The 18,105-nt window shown below is 54.7% G+C and overlaps 1 protein-coding gene across 5 annotated transcripts in view; it reads left to right on the top strand.

Moving 5' to 3' along the window:
* The first annotated feature begins 416 nt into the window (after positions 1-416).
* Positions 417-18,105, top strand: part of ZNF362 (zinc finger protein 362) — a 40,098-nt gene continuing 22,409 nt past the window's right edge. Inside the window, exons 1-2 of one of the 5 annotated variants that reach the window (XM_042244413.2) lie at positions 417-567; positions 14,252-14,376. In XM_042244413.2, coding sequence (XP_042100347.1) covers positions 14,339-14,376 — 38 coding nt within the window. In that variant the 5' untranslated portion in view covers positions 417-567; positions 14,252-14,338. Of the gene's footprint in view, positions 568-734; positions 17,507-18,105 lie in introns of those variants that run through there. The other 4 variants (XM_027965325.2, XM_042244415.1, XM_060411368.1 and 1 more) reach the window with 4 other exon arrangements.

Genomic DNA, 18,105 nt, shown 5'->3' with positions numbered 1-18,105 from the left:
GCTCCGGTGCCCTCCCCGCGCGGCTCGGGCGGGCGGAGGGGGGCGAGGAGTTCCTTTGTGGCTCTGCCTCCGGCGCGGCGCGGGCGGGGGGCGCCGCGCAACTTTGCGAGGCGGCGGCGGCGGCGGCGAGCTCGAGACGAGGCCCCGGGGCCCGAGCGGGGCCCCCAGCGCGCGGCCCGCCCCCGCCCCCCGCCCGGCCCCCTCCCCTCGCGCGCCGTCGCCGGAGCCCGGCGCTGCCCACTCGCGGGAGCCCCCGGGGCCGGACGGGCTGCGCAGCTGGAGAGGCGGGGGCCCGACGCGGCCCCCCCGGAGCCGGGCGCCTGGCGCGGGGGCTCGCCGAGCGCACGGGGGGCCGCGCGGCGCTGCAGACCCAGCCTCCCGCCGCCGCCGCCGCCGCCTCGGCGCTTGCAGAACCCAGAAGTGAACAGCAGGCGACCCGGAAGGTTTGCGCGCGGCTCCGCACCGAGCCGGAGCCGGAGCCCGGAGCCGGAGCCCCAGCCCGGCCCTTGTCGGGCCGCCGGGCGCGGGGCTGCGGCCGCGTCCCGGAGCCGCCGCCAGCACAGCCAGGTCCGTGCGGGCCCGGGGCGCGGGGAGCGGGCCCGGCGGCGGCGGGCACTCGCCCGCGGGAAAGTTGCGCCGAGTTGCGGGCGGGGGGCCGGCCGGGGCGCGGGCGCTGTCAGCGCGGGCCGGGGCACTCCGAGGGCCCGGGGCCGCCTGCGCCTCGGGCCCGGCCCGGAGCGGCGGTGGCGGCAGCGGCGCGCGGGGTAGGAAGTGTCTCCGGCGGCGTGTCTGGTCTGTTCTCCGAGTGTGCGTGTGTGTGTGTGTGTGTGGTGTGCGCGCGTGTGTGTGTTTTCTTAAGCCGGGCTATTCAAACCTGCTGCAATTCTCCGGTAAACAATGATTCATGGGGCTTAATGCAAATAAACGGATTGCAAACGGCGCGGTTCGCGCACTTTGCAGGCGGCCCGGTGGAGCGGCCAGTGCCGGATTTCTCCCTTTTTTTGCAGATCTGCAGAATATGGCGTCCCTGTCCTGTTTTAAAAATAAGCCAGGCTGCCATTTTTGTTTTTCTTTTGTCTGAAAATTTTAATAAAACTGTCTGAGAATGTGGGAGAGGCGGCTGGAAGCAGAGGGGGCACCCGAAGGGTTGGCTTTTTTCCTTTTCTTTGGCGAGAGCCGCGAGCCTTTCGGGGAGGTGAGACACAATGCAATCGCACTTTAAAGAAAAAAAAAAAAAAAGGAAGCCGCTGGGCGATTTGGGGGGAGGTTTGGGAATTTAAAGTTAACTCCGAAAGTTTTCTTTTTTTTTTTTTAAGCTTTTTTTTTTTTGGAAGGCGGTGAAATGCCGCGAAAGTATCTCGGGGCGCATTTCTCCCCCCCAGCCAGCCGCCTTTGCGGGATTTTTGGGAAAAGTTAACTGCCTATTTCCACATAGCTGCGGGGGGGATTGTGGAAGGTTGGGGATGGGGGTTTAGGGGACCAGGAAATGTCTTTTGGAAGAGGCATTGCAAGGAGCTATATTCTCAAATTTGGAGGAAAGGGTTGGCAGTAGGAGCTCTGAGTGGGCCCCCGGTTTCCAGCTAAGACCCTTGGCATGAGGAAATAATCCTGCTGGCTGCCACCGTGCCCTGGAGCAGTGTGCAACCCTCAGAGCAGTGAGCTCTGTGGGGGGTGGGGGTGGGGGTGGGCCTGTCTCCTTCATGGGTGGCCAGGGCCCTATTGTAGGCGGAAATCCTGCCCTCCGTGCTGGGGTGGCTCCTGCTGGAGAGCCCCTTCCCCTGGTGGGCCTCCTGGCCCTGGTAGGTGGCATCTTGGTGAATGCCCTCAGGTGGTTGGCTGTTTGGCTGGGGGCAGGCAGGCAGCCCCAGTGGGTCCTGTCTGAGGGGAGGGGCAGGAGAGTTTGTCTGGTAGTGGGGGTGGTCTGAGCCTCTTCCCCGTGGTGTACTCTTACCGCCTCTGCCCTGCATCCTGGAGGCTCCCCGTTGAAGGCAGTTTAGACTTGGGTGAAGTTCCTGGAGCATCTCTCTGGACAGGTCAGGACTTGCTGGCTTTCAGGCTACAGAAGTGTTCTCAAGGTCTACAAGGTCTGGTGTGGCTGGTGCTGTCCAAGGCGCCTGGGCAGGCTGGGCCTGGTCTTGCCCTTCTGGAAAAGTCTGTCTGTCCTAGGACCCTAAGCCTGTCTAACCCCTGCCCCAAGGTCTCCTGGAGCTCTAGTCACTCCTGTGTTCTGGCCCCACCGGGCAGGGTGAGCTGAATTCAGGCAGAGCCAGGGGCTGAAGGCTGAGACTTAGGGATTCAGGGCTGCAGAATTTGGTATGTCTGAGCCAGAGGGGAACTAAGCTAGGCATTTTTCAGATGGAGAAACTGAAGTCCAGAGAGGAGAAGTGACTTGCCCAAAGTCATACTGCCAGTTAGGAGATCTGAGACAGAGATGTTCAGGTTTTCACGTCTGGGCTCTCTCCACTGTTCTCTGTTGGCAGGGTGGCAGGGGAGGTGGGGGTTGACTCCTGGAAGAGTCGTTTTGGACAGAACTGGACTGGGATGGAAGAGCATGTCTGCCTTCACTCATCCCCCTGTCCCCACCATCATAATCCTGCCTGGGTGTAGAGCATGGCCGTTATCACATCAGGTTCTCCCAGAAACTCATTTGGGTGAAACTGTCAAGGTGAGGATACTTAACTCCATTTTAAAACTTAGGAAACTGAGGCTTGGAGAGGTTGAGCAGTGGCAGAGGAGGGCTTAAACTCAGGCTTCTTAATTCCTTGTCCAGGGAGCCTTTTCCTGGGTAGATTCTGGTACTTGTGGATAGGTGTCTTTCCTAACTTCTGGTTTTTGATCTTGCAGATTCATCTACTGACCTCAGTAACTGTGTAAAAAACAAACAAACAAGCAAACAATGTAGAAGCCTGTCCCCTTAAGACTATCAGAGCTGGTAAGGCCTGGAGAGGTCATCTGGGCTCAGAGAGGGGAAGCCACTGGCTTGAAGTCACCCAGCGATTTGGGTCCCAGCTAGGAGCAGAGCCATGGTCTCCTGTCTTCTTTTCTCTGTGAGACACTCAGAGGGAGAGGGACACCACTCTACCTAGTTGCCAGACTCCACTGGGCCCAGGACATCACTGGTTGCTGGTTGTAGTTGGTTGCTGGGGCCAGGGGCGTTATAATGGCCAACACTAGTCTATCTCCAGCCCTTCCCTGGGCAGATACGTCCCTGCCCTTCTGTACAGTGAGTCCCTTCCTCCTTTTCTCCCTCCCTCCCTTCTTTCCTTCATCTCCATCCATTAGTTCATTAGTTTGCTAGATTATTCCTTCATTCTTTCATTGTACATTTGTTAATTTATTGGTTAGTCATTTCAGTAGTCATTCATCTGCCCGTCCATCTGTCCATCCATCCATTCAATCCCCAGCTTATCTAGTCCGGGTTGGACAGCCATGTGATACACAAATACAGTCTTCAAGGGCTCCAAAGCCAGTAGGGTGCAGAAAGCACTAGCTCAGGCAGTATTTGTGGGCACCACATGAGTTCCCAGGGAAGGTCTCTGAGAAGTAGAGGCTTGAAAATACTCTTGTGATGGTGAATCTGGGTGCTGGGACCAAGGTGCTTTTTATTTTTTTTTTTACACAGTGTGGTATATGGCTTGTATGACTTTGGGCACATTCTTCTCCTCTCCGAGCCTCTACTTCTTGATCTTTAAAATGGGGTAATCTCTGTGACTCATGGCTTGTTGGGAACCACCGCAAGAGTGTCTGCAGCCTCTCCCTGCCCTGGCCAGGCACGTGATAGGAGCTCAGTGTGTATCAAGAAGGATTGTTGATTACCAATTCAGGCCCTGCCTTGATTATGAAAACCATTATGGTTTCAGAATGAGCCCAGTGATCTGGGGACCCTGAAAACCCTAACCTTGTCATTCCCCTGCTGAAACTCTTCTCATATTTCCTAAGCATTTCAAAGACCGAAAACCCAATGTCCTTTAGGGGCCTACAAGGCCCTTTATGAGCCTCCCAAGTGGCGCAGTGGTTAAGAATCTGTCTGCAATGCAGGAGACTCAAGAGACACAGGTTCAGTCCCTGGGTCAGGAAGATCCCCTGGAGGAAGAAATGGCAACCCACTCCAGTATCCTTGCCTGCAGACTTCCATGGACAGGGAAGCCTGGCAGGCTACAATCCTCGGGGTCACAAAGAGTTGGATGTGACCGAGGACATCACACAAGGCCCTTTATGGTCTGGGCCTGCCTGCCCCTCCATCTCAGCTCCCCGTCTCCCAGTCTCACCACGTTCAGCCACACCAGCTTTCTTTCTGCAGCTCGAATTTACAAAGCCTATTGGCAGGGCCTTTGCACATCCACCCAAACCTAGAATGCCTGCATGGCTGGCGCCTTCTTGTTTCACCGGTTTTGACTCAGCTGGGGCTTCCCTGGCCACCTGCTCTGTAGTAGCTTACCACTGTCACTCATGGGCACATCATCCCTTGCAGCTCTTACCAGTATCTGAAACTTCTTCCTGTATTTATTTATTTGCACTTCTTACCTGTCTGCACGGCTGGCAGGTGCTTAAACCCCATGCAGGCGAATGGGCAGGTGGGTCTAGTGTGGGGTGGCCGTGGCTTTGATGGAGGTGAGGAGATGCCGGGGAGCCCAGGTGTGGCAGAAACCCTGCAGCGGGGCAGCTCCTGGGAGATGAAGTGACACCGAGCTCTCTGCCCTCCTCTCCCCTGGGAGGCTCCAGGCTGTTGTCAGGAAATAATGAGATGATTAAATCACAGGATCTAAGAATCCCAGTCTCTTCCAATCTCAGAACTTGGCATCTGAGAAGCTTTCTGACTCAGAACCTTTGACACTGGAGTCCACATTTGATCAAATCTGGGGTTTTTGGTTGCTGTCTAGTCGCTAAGTTTTGTCCACTTCTTTGCTACCCTATGGACTGCAGCCCCCCGGGCTACTCTGTCCATGGAATTCTCCAGGCAAGAATACTGGAGTGGGTTGCTATTTCCTTCTCCAGGGGATCTTCCCGACCCAGGGATCGAACCCAAACCTTGTATCGCAGGAGGACTCTTTAGCACTGAGCCACCAGGGAAGCCTAGATCTGGGGTTTAGACCCTTACATAGAGGCTCTTCACTGCCTTATTTATTTAGTGGCCCCGGGTGTCACTTTGTGCCAGGCCATGTTCCAAAAGGCTTTGTAAACATGGACATGCTTAATCCTCATTGTCATCACGCCCATTTTACAGCTAAGGAAACGGAGGCACAGAGACATGAGGTAACTTGGCCAAGTCCACAGAGCTCATCAGGTGCATTGTGTGACTGGAACCCAGCACTCCAGGACTCCACCTTAGAACCCCACAGCTGTTGAGGGGAAGCCCAAACTCACCCGACCCCTTCAGAGAGCGGGAACCCCCTTCCCACATCCTTGACAAGAGGGCCTCTGATCTCCGCTAGAGTGATGGGGAGTTCCCTCCTGACCAGGCCCCTCAGCCTCCCTTTGTCAGACCGTCGTCATATCTGGAAAGATCGTCTTTACAGAGGGCAAAGTGCTGCTCCCACCCTGTGAATGACGCTTGGGAAGTAATGGTAGCGGTATGGTTTCCCAGTGCTTTTGACCTTGTGGTTTTGTGACTTCAGGAGCTTCTTTCTCCCCACTGGGTTGTGAGCTCCCTGGGCGCAGGCCACCCCATGCCTGGTGTTGTATGTGTGACCTGGCACCAAGCATACATGCCTCCCGAGCCCCTCCTGTGCCTGTAGCACTGTGCTTGGCCCTGGTCCAGGGTATTGGGCGGGCTTGGTGTACTTAGGGCAACAGGACACTGACGTCTCCATGTAGCCCCATGTGTACCCAGGTCTTGGAGAACCACTCGATCTAAAGTCACATGTTAATTGAAGAGAGGCAGACGTCACAGTTAGCCAGCCAAACCTCAGTCTGTCCACTGGGGAGACTGCAGCAGGAAAGGAGAGGCATGGGCCTTGGCCAGGGCCACCCATCGCTCTGGATGCCTTCCTGGTAGGCTTTCCTCTCCCCAGGTGTCACTTGGCTGCCACAGCGTGTGTCTTGGGGTCAAAGGCAGCAACAGCCCTGGTAGGGGAGCTGCTCTCTCTGTCACACCGCCCTCCGTATCTCCACCTTGGTGGGAGTGCTCCCCGACGCACAGGGCTGCGGAGGGCCCAGCACCCCACCTGGACTTGGGTGGGATTGAGAGGTGGGTGGCGTGGAAGTGTGTTGGGGGTTATGGGTTCAGCTTCCTACTGCCAAGACTGTGGTCAGACTCTGGAAGCTGGTAAGGATTTGGGGAGGGGGCTGAGTGGTGTGTTGAGTGTTAAGGTGTGTGTGGGAGGCCTGGGGATTTGGCTGTGGGGCCCACAGCATCCTGCCTTGTCCCTGCCTCATCCATGTGGCAGAATGTCCGTGGGGGCAGTCCTCACCATTTGAGTCCATCTGTGAGCTTTGAGCAAAGGCTTCATGCTCCTTGAGGGGACAGTCTAGCCATTTTAACTTCTGGGATTCAATGCAGGGGGCACCTGATTGGGGTGGACACACCCCAGACATCACGCACACACATATTCACACCCCCAGTCCTTCCACATCCACCTTTGACCCTACCTCCGCTACCCAACTTGTGCCAGTTTGAGGGGCTGCCCTGCTATTTCAGAAACACTACCAGAGATGCCCTGAACTGGGCCTATAGGAGCCGGGCATTCAGAAGACAAGTCTGCTAGAGTATCCACACATGTGATATACACGCGTGCACTCCTGCAACCCATGAATCACACGTGGTAGTCACATACCCACATGTGCCTCCCAGGAACCAATGCACAGCCGCCTGCTGCCCCTGCTCGGGGCCTCCCACACTCATGTGCATGCTGTGTTTACACGTCAGTGCATCTTACACTGGCCTTACATCCTTTGGCCTTACACAGGATCCCTCCTGCACACCTGTGCACTCACGTGTGCCCATGCTGGCAGCCTGCCTGGACCTCCCGCCCTCACTCAGCAATGCTTCTCGAGCACTTACTGTGTACCAGGCCCCCTGCTTGATGCTGGGGACACCGGTCGGGGGGACCGATGTCGTCCCCGCCCTGGTCTGGAGACTCGAGGCAAACACAGCTGAGGATGTGATTACAGACTTTGGTACCTGCTGGAAAGGCACCGCTTTCCTATGACGAGGGCTGCCCTATAGCTTGGTGCTTTTGCATTTACTGTAACCAGTGACGATGATGGTGTGTAGAGGGGAGAGGTGCTTCAGGGATGAAGTGATCTGGCTTGAAGTTTTCCAGGTGAGGGCATTCCAGGCAGAGGGAAGAGCCAGGGTGAAGGCCCTGAGGTGGGAAGTCAAGGACCACGGAGAGGGTGGTGGCCCTGAGACCTGCGGGAGGTGGGCCTGGTCTGTTGGGACTTGTGCTAGGTCTTCCGTGGCCTTGACCCTCCCACCCACATGTCCAGACCAGACCCACCCCATCCCTCTCTCTGATCAGCCCAGCCCTCCCTTTGGTGCTTTGCCCTGCTCAGGGCCCACTTTGCAGCCTGCCACGCCAGCCTTGGGCCCTGTCTTTCCTGCCCCATAGGCTGCCCCCCAGGGGTCCTGAGATACAGTCCCAGTACAGGCTTTGATCCCCTGCCGGGGGTTCCCGGCCTGGGACCCCCAAAGACCTATCTAGAAAGCTCCTGGGGGCCAGGCCGCAGCTGGGGTTTGCGCTGAGCTAATCCCAGACTTGACTCTCTCCCAGGCCACCAGGCAGCCCCATGGGTCCTGAGAAACTGCATCCCGCCCCCTGCCCCCTGCCCCCAGCCCAGCTGACATCTCTGGTTGGTCCCATTTCCAGGAGTCTTCAGAAGGTTAGGAAAGGCTCCCATGTGCCTTGGAGAACCTCATAGCAAAACGGTAGCAGCCACCACGGAATCCGTACCACGGAGCAGGTTCTGTTCTAAAGACGTTATACCTAGTAACTCATCAGATCCTCACAGCGATGCTGAGGAGACACCGTTATCATCCCAGTTTGGTTACAGTATCTGTGGCTTTGACCTTGTCTTGTTCCAGAATCTAGACTTCCAATACTCAGTGGCCACATTGCCCCTCAGAGGGTCCAAGAACCCAGGCTGTGGTTTAGTTGCATCTCTTTGTTTTATAAAGGAAGGAACAAAGGCCCAGAGAGGAAATGGACTTGCTAAAGGTCACACAGCGAGCGGACAGAAGGGGTTCCCTCTGCCCCCAACAGCTGCATGGTTGGCGGGTTACATCCTCTCCAAGTCTCATTCGTGAACCCAGGCAGGCAAGGGAGAGATTGCCTTAGAAGCCTGCAGGGTGGAATCTTTGTGGGGTGTGGGGGACTGCAGTTGAATAGACGTGGGTGGGGGCTTTGGGGCACCCTGGACGTGGGCTTTGTAATAAGTCATCGAGTTGCTCATTTTTGTTCCAGGCATCTTCCTGAGTGTGTGTTATATTTCAAAATGTTCACAGCATCCACCTCACAGGGGTCATTAGGAGCCTGAGTGAGAAATGCTTATAAAGCACCGAACAGTGCCTGGGATGGAAGAAGCGCTCAGTGACTTATGATTACGGTCATTTCACACTGGCAGAAGGAGTTCCCGCTGGGGATAGGAGCTAGGGGTCCCCAGGGGACATGGCAGCAGAGGAGGGCATGGGTTCAAAGCCTGCGGAATGTCCTCTCAGCCCTGAGAAGGCAGTCACGGCCCGTTCCCTGGCAGAGACGCTAGGGCTCCCAGAGAGGATTACCACCCTGGGTGTCTGGGTGGCCGATAGTGGGAGAGGGGGGACTGGGAGGGGAGGGCACAGCATCCTGGCTCCCACTGACCAGGGCGCAGACAGCAGCCCCCTTCCGCTCTGATCAGCCCCAGCCTCACAATGAAAACAGCCCTTCCCAGCCCCGCAGGGCTGCGGAAACCCAGCCTAATTGGATCCAGGACCCTCGGGAGCCTAGTTCCTCACAGGAAGTTCCCAGGAGCAAGTTTCTGAGGCTGGCCTGGGTCTTGGGGATGGGGTGGGGTGCAGCAGCTGGGACTCGGGACTCTGGGCTGTGTAGAGTAGGGGCATATGGAGGGCAGAGGGGTCGTGGGAATAGGGTCTCAAGGTGCTGGGAAGACAGGAAACTTCAGCTTCTCTCTCGTAGACCAACTCCTTGTCCATGCAGGCCATCCTCCTGGCCCCATGATGACCCGTCTACTGAAAACCTTGACCATGGCCTTTCTCAGCTCAGGGACCCCTGAACATGATCCCATGTGGCCTTTCATCTAAGTGTCTAAGCCTGGAACTCTGGCCCTTTGTGAATTGCCCTGGCTGCCCCTTCCCCTGCGAATTCCTACACTGGGCTCTTGTGGACCCTACGACTGTAGTTCTCCAGGCGCCTTTCTCCTTGGGGTTTTCCAAGCAAGAATGCTGGAGTGGATTGCCACTTCCTCCTCCAGGGGATCTTCCTGACCCAAGATTGAACCTGTGCCTCCTGCATCATGCATTGGCAGGTGGATTCTTTACCACTGCGCCACCTGGGAAGCCCACGAGAAGCCCAAACTGGGCTCACACCAGACCAACATGATGCCGTGTGCTTTCCTGCCTCAGGGCCTTTGCACATACAGTTCTTCCCACCCAGCCTGCCCTTCCCTGGCATCTCTCTTGACATCTTCCCTTCCCTCCAACAGTAGGTTCCACCATCATGCAGTCTTTGTTCATCCCTCAGTGGGATGAGCTCATCTTCTCAGGAGCACCCCTAGCCCTAGCCGAGCCCTACCCAGCAGTACCTTGTTGCCCCTCTGGGTCGTGCCTGTGTGCTGAGTCACTTCAGTTGTGTTCAACTCTGTGACTCTATGGGCTGTAGCCTGCCAGGTTCCTCTGTCCATGGGATTCTGCAGGCATACATACTAGAGTGGGTTGTCATTTCCTGGGATCTTCCTGACCCAGGGATCAAACCTGGATCTCCTGCATTGCAGGCAGATTCTTTACCACTGAACCACTGGGGAAGCCCCCTCTCTGGGGCAGGGGACATATTTGAGAACACATTGCTGTCCTAAGAAGCAAGCAGCTTTTCCCATGTCTTTGCATCCGTGGTTTCTGCCTGGAATGCTCTCCCTTTGCTCTCTCACTTTCCTGGCAAACGTCCCCATCTTTGAGGCCCACGTGGACCCACCCCCTCCTCCCATGTGTTTCTTCAGTGAACATCAGTTGAGCAGCTAGGGTGAACTAGACACTTGAGCACCTACTGTGCGTCTGGTGCAAGGCTCTGGGGTTGTGGCAGGCTCTCAACCCTGTGTTCAAGGGTAGCAGCAGTGGAGAGCGGGATGTTTAGAGCCAAGATACAGAGGCAGGGGAGGGGAAGTGTAAAGGGCCATGGGGTGTGTGTGACAGGAGAGGGTCAGAGAGTAACCTTCAGCTGAGACCTGAAGGAAGAGCGCTAGTGGGCTGTGCTGCTGAGTCCCAGTATAGGGTTGTCCAGGAGGTTGCTCAGCCAAGAACCAGACCCAAGCCCTGATCTTGGGAAGCTCACAGCCACCTAGGGGCTCAGGCAGATAAGTCACCAGGCAGTTGAAGGGTAGTGGGATCAGTGCTTTGGTTGCAGTGAAGGAGGAGCCTAGGACACTGCAAGAGCTCAGGGGAGAGGCTGCAAATAGAGCCTAGGACAGGGGTGGTGATCAGGAAGGTTTCCTCTAGGCGGTGACACCTCACTTAACTCTTGATGGTTGATGGGTATCTGACAAGGTTCCCGCTGGGTGATGGCCCCCACATGGAAGGGCAGAGCCTGTGCAAAGGCACGGTGGCATGAGAGCAGTTTGTTTTGGGAACCTGAGAGTGGTGTAGTGAGGCTGGAGGGAGGGATCCTGTGGGGATGTATCTGTCCGGATGCATGTGACCAGCAAGGCCTCCTTAACAAAGGCCTCCGGGCCACCCTGGAGAGTTTGAACTGTGTTCCCAAAGTTATGGCAACCCAATAAGGATTTTACACAGGAGAGTGAGTGAGAAAGTGGACAGGCTTTCCTTTGTCTGACTTTGGCTCCCAAAGTCCCCAGATAGGAAAGGGGAATCCCTTTCTGACTGCACTCCTGGCTTGGGTCTGGGATGGGGCTCGAGGGCTGTTGTGGGACTTTGAACAAGCTCCTGGCCCTCTCTGAGTTCAGGTCTCCTGGGTAAACCTGCAGGGCCTGAGGCCAGAATCCTAATGGGGCCATAGGCGGGGGCTGGGGTGTCTTGCTTGGCCAAAGCTGGCTGAACTGTTAGTGTTATTAAAAATATTCCTTAAAAAGTCATGTAGCCACACTGCAGAAAAGTCAAGAATAGAGAAATGAAGTAAACCCAAACCTACCCCATTTCTGTCCCCACCCCAAGCCCAAAACACACCAGTGCTAGTATTTTGGTCTTTTCTTCCAGCACCTGGTTTTTATATAGATGGCATTGCTCTATCTATACAAATAATTTAAAACTCTCCCCCCACCCCCATTATTGTTGTATCACGAGTGTTTTCTAAATGACTGCAGGGTGGTTTTAATCCTTTCTAATGGATCTAGTGTCAGGGTGGAGAGCATGAGCTTCGGAGTTTCTGAGTTCAAATCACCCACACACTGCATGACTTCGGGCAAGTTACCTAATTTCTCTGTGCCTCAGATCTTTGTGAGGTCGATATGAATGTAAAATGAGTCACAATGCCAGTAAACATTGGCCATTATCAACGACTATAGACTGTGTCACTGTGTAACATGATTTACAGAGCCATCCCCCTGTTTAAAATTTTGGCTGCTCCAGGTTTTTGCTACTGTGAAAACAAACAAACAAAAAACCACTGAAGCAAACAGCTTTGTGCATAAAACTTGGTCTATATTTGGGGTATTTTCTGGGGACAGATGACCAAGAATAGGATCGCTAGACCAGGAAGTTTGAACGTTTTTATAGAGCTCCTGACACATTATTGCCAGATTGTTTTCAGAAATGACTTCCAATTTACACTCCCAGAAATAATGCAGGAGAGTGCCAATTTCACCATACCCTCACCAGCACTGAGCATTACCATGTTCTTATTGCTTTTTGCTATTTTAACATGTGAAGCTCATTTAATTTTCGCTGCTAGGGAAGCAGAACCATTTCTATGTTTATTAGCTGTTAATAACTTTTTTGGGTCTGCTAGTCTACAGCACACAATCTCTTCTTAGATCAATTAGGAAGATAGGGCTTAAGATACAGGAAATAGGGAAGAGTATAACACAGGGGACAACATAGTGCCAGAGTGGGTGGCGGGGACTCAGAGGAGGGGGAGGGGACTTTCCTCTGGGCCATGACACTTTCAGTTCCCTCTGCTTAGACTATTCATTCATTCAAACATTTATCAGGTACTTTTTGGCTTAAAGGTAAATGACTCAGCCTCTATTGTGCCCTGACAGAGAGCATGTCCAACTGCAGAGATGGATGAGAAAACAGACAGAAGATGGAATGACAAGTGTCTGATGATGGAAATGCAAGGCACAGAGGGAACAGAGAAGAGGGGCCCCAACATAGCCTCGCAGTCCCAGAAGGCTTCCAGGAGGAAGTGGCCTTTAAACTGGGGCCTAAGGAATAAGTTTTAGTTAACCAGTGAAATGGGGGAATGCAGAGAGTTCCAGGGAGAGGTGAGGAAGTGAGAAGGGAAGTGGAGCACTGGGGAAACCCTCGGTCTGGCTGTTCAGAGCGGAAGGTGGAAAGAGCCAGTGAGACCAAAGAGGTCAGCAGAGGCCAGTCACGGAAGGCCTCAGGAATCCAGACCTGGTCTGGAAGGAACGAGGGAGCCATTAAATATTCTCATGAGAGGAATGTTGTGATCTGATTTGTATTTTAGAAATAGCAGAGGGACTGCAATAGAACAGAATGGGAGGCGTGGGTAGAGGTGAGGGTCCCTCAGAGGAGGCTCTTGGAATAGCTGAGGCCAGAGCAGAAGGGGGCCAGGACCAGGGCAAGGAGGGTGGTAGAAATACTCCTGGATGGATCCTGGCCAACACCTGCCAGGACCCACCCCGTCCTGTGTGCCTGGAGGATGGGGCCTGTGTGGGATTCAGCATGTGACTATCAGCTGAGCGCCCACCACCACTGACCCTGATCCTGCCTGCTCCCCGCTGCCTCCAGACCCTTGTATGTTGCTCCACCCCTCCCCCCGGTTACCAACCACTTTCTTTCTCTCCTTTTTTAAAGAATAAATTTATTGTTTTCATTATAAAAGCAACAACATTGCAGAGTATTTGGAAATCAGAGAAACAAAGACAAAAAAACCAGGTTAGTTCCAGCCGCCTCCCCCAGCACTGCCAGCCTCCCTCTGGGCGTGGTTCCCCGCAGCTTGCTTTTTCTGACGCAGGTTTTTATTTTTGCTTCTTTGTAATCATAGTATCTGGACAGTTTTGGGTCCTGCTCTCTCCCATTTGCTTGTTGGGAGCTAGTTCCCTGGTGGCCATGGGGTCTGGGCAAATCTCATTTTTTAATGTATCTGGGCTGGCCCGGGGATGGGGTGGATAGGACAAAAGTTGCTTAAATATACCCTCTGTCCTGCAGTGGGCAAAGCTAATCACCTTCCCCTTGGGCTGCCCCTTTTTCTTTGCAACTGTTTGTGTAGGCCTGAACCTCCCCAGGTGGGAGGGCCTGGCACCAGGTGTAACCCTTCCTCAGTGCCCCTGCCCCTAGTTCCCCTTTGTGGAGCTTGCTAGGCTGCCCTCAGGAGCCACTCTCCTGGGAAAGCGTGATGAACTGACTTGGTTTGCCATCCATACTCAGCTCTGTGACCTCAGGCAAGTTACTTAACCTCTCTGGACCTCAGTTTTCTCATACATACAATGGGTCTATTGCAACAGTGAAATAATGGCTATAAAATGCCCTGACACCTTTCTTGCCCTACTGTAAGAGTTCAGGAAAAGATGGTTGATATTGTACTTTCTCATTCTGCAAAGAGTTTCTGAGACCACCTTGGACCAGATGCTGGAATGGCAGAAGGGAACTGAGCTCTACCTGTGTACAGAGCTCAGTCTGGTGGGGAGGTCACCCAGGGAAACATGACTGCGCCAGAATGTGACCACCCCTGCACTCCTGCAGATCTGGGTGGCGTCCTACCTCCATCACTTGCTAGCTGTGTGACTTTGGGCAGATTGGTCGACCTCTCTGAGCTGCAGTTTCCTCTTCTGTTAGGCGCATATCTCACGGTGACGTGATGCGCGCAACATACTCAGCACAGTGCCTGGCACTTAGTAGGTGTTGAAATCAATAGTAGCTGCCATTTTTATTATTACTGTTATTGTTATTCCCATATACAAGGTGCTGTTGGGAACACAGAGGAGTGACTGACTGGGGGTTCAGGGAAAGCTCCGTAGAAGAGGGAACACTTGAGCTGGGTCTTGAAGGATGAGTAGAAGTTCACCAAGTGGGAAAGGACACTCTAGGTAAGGAGCCTGTGATTCCAGGTTGAAACCTGTCAATGAGGGGTTTGTTCTTTGGGTGACTAAGGCATCGTGTTCATCCCAACTCCCCTGAGTGCCCCTCACCGCCTCCCTCTGGGTCTGGTTGGGGGCTTTGTGCTCCCACCCTCCTGTCATAGCATCCACCAGTGACTCTGTCCTGGAGGTTGTGGGGTCCCGCTCACGGGAGTTGCCGTGTCCCCATCTGTTGATGTTTGGGATCACAGATCTGTGTCTGTCAGAGTTTGGTGCTGTCTGTCTGCATGTTCCTGTGACTCTGTCTGTCTGTGTTGGTATCCAGGGGACCTCCCAGGCCACACCGTGGTGCTGGGGGGCAACCTGCATGCTTCCTTGGTCTCCAGCTCTAAGCAAATAGCCAGGCCTTCTTGGTCATTCTCCTCCCTGGCCCAGGGTAGCTCCTGCCTCTCGCCTCTGTTCTATTCCCTGGGGACCTTCAACCGGTTCCCTGCCACTGCTGCCTCTCCTAGCTTCTCCAGTCCCACCTACGCTCAGCAGGCAGAGGGGCCTTCCTAAACCACAGATTCTGTCCCATTACCCACCTTCTTCAAATCTAGACCCCAGGCCTCAAATTCAGGAACTGCCTTTCTAGGTCTAGCTGTGGCCAATGGCTCCAGCCTCACGTCCTGTCTCACGTCCACACTGATCACTTTAGCTACCCTCCCACACCATGCTGTTTCTCACCTTGGACTTTTGTTAAGACTGCTGCTTCCACCAGCAATGTTCCCCACTCCTTCTTTGCCTGGCTAACTTCCACGCATCCTTTAAGACCCAAAGCACATATCACCTCTGCTGGGAAGTCCTCTCTAATCCTTTCTTTGCATCCTGAGCTCTGGGCTGCTCATCCCTGACTTGGGGGGTAAGAACAAGTGACTTGCCCAAGATCACACAGCTAGTGTTTTGGAGCCAAGATTTGAACCTGGGTGCCCTGGGCTCCAACTAAGGCAGGTTGTTCCATGGTCCAGGTGAGGGGACAGTAGCTAGGACTTGGGAAGAGGATACAGTGGATCTGAGAGAGTTTGGAAATGGAATCCCGGGGACGTGGCTGGTGGTGGGTCTGAGCTGGGAAGGGGGAGGTCAGAGTCCGTGGCAGGAGCATCTGGGCAGGTTGGAATGCCCTACTCAGAGGGGATGCCTAGAGGGTTACGTATCCCAGGGGAAGGCCAAGTCCAAACTGAACAGCCCATGAGAGGTCAGGGAGATAACTGGAAGGTGGTCCTGGAGCTCTAGGGGGCAGCCAGGTCTAGGGGTGGAGACCTGGGGATTTTCTGGTATTTGAAGTCCTGGAGTGGATGGACCATCCAGGGACTGGGGCCGGTGGAAGGAGGAGGCTCCCGCTCACCCTGAGAAGCCTAGGCTGTGGAGGTGCAAGCTGGGAAAGAGAGTGAGAAGATGTGGAACCCAGAGCTCATAGCACTGATCTCCAAGGGTCAGGGTGGCCGGGAGGCCATGAAGGATAGGACTGGGAGGTGGCCCATTGGCTTTGACCACATGGAGGTCCCTGCTGGCATGTGGCAGGTCTCATAGGCCAAAATTCTTTTTTTTCACAGAAGAAAAATAAGTGTCTGCTTCCTCCACTTAGCTCGGGGCCCCCAGAGGACAGGGCTCTTCTCTTTGCCTTTGATTCCCAGCACCAGTCCCCAGTTTGGCCCAGAGGATGTATCCAGAACCAATGGATGGGTGGATGGGCAGGCAGGTGGCTCTACAAGGTGTTTCATTGACCCATCTGACTTTTTTCACCTTTTTGAGCAAGAAAAATAAAATGACACCTTGCTCGCCCTACTGCAAGGATCAGGGCTGTGTATCTTGGGGCCCACCACCCAGAGTCTTGGCTCCTTCTGGAGCTTTGAAGCCCAGTCTGTATGTCCTGCCCAATTGCCAGCATGTCTCCTCTGCCCGTCCGGCCTGGACACTCAGCCTCCTCTGCCCCCGGTTCTTCTGCCCCCCGGTGCTGTCCTCAGGCTCCTCCTGCTGACCTTGGTCCTCTGAGCTACCTGGCTGCCCCGCCCAGCACACTCCCTGATGCCTCCTCACAGCCAGCATTCCTTCCCAACCACTAGCTCAGCCTTCAGGATGCTGCTGGCTGGCCTCTGTCTCTCCCCACTTCACCACTCTCCAGCTCTCTTTGGTGTTAGTGGGTTGCTGCTCACTGTCCCAAACCTGCTTCATGTCTGCTCAAACTGTTGCCTCCACCTGGATGCCCTTCTGCCTTGTACACCTGTCCTAAGCAGATATCTAGCCACTTCTCTCCTGCTTAAAATCTCTCTCAACACAGGTCTGTGTGGCTTAGCTTGGCCCCGGCCACCTTCCCACCCTGTCTTGCAGGTCCTAGGACTGCACAGATGCACACTCACCTCGAAGGTTTGTTGAGGGGCTCATGTGAGATGTTCTTGATGCACATCTAGCAATGAGCCGGGCCCTCAATAAGGGCTCAGAAAATCCACCCCTCCCCCTGCCCGCCTTCGCTAACACAGGTAGATGTACACCAGGATCTGGAGCACTGACCCAGTCATGGAGTTCCTTAAGCCCAGCCCGAGAAGGACACAGAGGAGTGAGCACTGTGTGGATCAGATTCCATGACCCAGGGCAGACCCTGCTCCCTGTCCAGGGTTAGGGGTGGTTCCCTCCCTGATCAGGCATCTGATAAGTGGCAGAGAGGATGCTCTATCCCAGCTATGGGACCCCCTACCTCCCTGACCAGTGAGGGGCTTTGGGAAGCCTGGACTTGGCGTTGAACTCAAGAGGAGGAGAGGACAGCTCCCCTGGACCAGTCCAAGGAACGGTTGGGTACAGTGGGCAGAGCGCTGGGCCAGGGCAGGAAAGAGGCATAGGGGCCTGTGTCAATCCCATTTTACAGATGAGAAAAACGGAGGTTCAGATTGCCGATGCCCAACACCGCAGGGCAGTGCTTCCTTCTGTTTCCCCATCTGTGTGGCCAGGAGCAAGTGCTTCCCTGGTGGTGGCCTAGCTTCCTCCTCTGCGAAATGGGGGTGCAGATCTTCCCAGCTTCCTAGGGCTCTGGTGAGAATGCTGCTGGATACAGAGGGCGTTGTACACCGTCAACAGTGGTGGATAATTGTGTGGGATTGCCTTTAAAGTGAGTCTGATTATTTATTCCTTCATTTATTCATTCTATCCCGCAACTCACATTGTTGATCACCTTTGGGCCTAGGCACTGATGATGCCAAGTTGAATGAGACAGGTGTCTTCAATTCCCAGTCCTCTCTGAGGCAGCTCCCCAGCTCCCCTTTCCCTCAGCCCTGGAGCCTTCCTACCCTGGCTCTACAGCTCAGATGACTTCACATTTTCCCCCGTGGACAACAGCAGGGGAGGGACAGGTCTGAGACTTCTGAACGGAAGGGTAGTGGGTGCCATGCCATCCTAACACAGGACCTGTCCACAATCCTAGTCAGGATGCTTTGTCCTTCCTCCGAACAGCTGGAGGGACTGATGAGCTGGACGTTGGGAGTCTGGCAGATCAGAGTGGGGATCTCAGCTCACTGCTTACTTGCTGTGTGACCTTGACCAAGTCACTCTACCTCTTTGAACTTCAGTTGTAAAGTGGGGATGAGGAGTGTACCTGCCTTTTAGTGTCAGTGTGCCTGGCACAAGGTGGGTACTTAGTAAATGGCAGCCTCCTCACTGGTTTTACTGTGTTGAGGGACCTGGAGCAGTCAGGGAGAACTCCAGGCAGGA

This window comes from Ovis aries, chromosome 2 (genome assembly GCF_016772045.2).
Source record: "Ovis aries strain OAR_USU_Benz2616 breed Rambouillet chromosome 2, ARS-UI_Ramb_v3.0, whole genome shotgun sequence".
Classification (NCBI taxonomy): Eukaryota; Metazoa; Chordata; class Mammalia; order Artiodactyla; family Bovidae; genus Ovis; species Ovis aries.
Note: the sequence above shows the minus strand (reverse complement) of the source record. Positions and strands in the feature narration are given on the sequence as shown.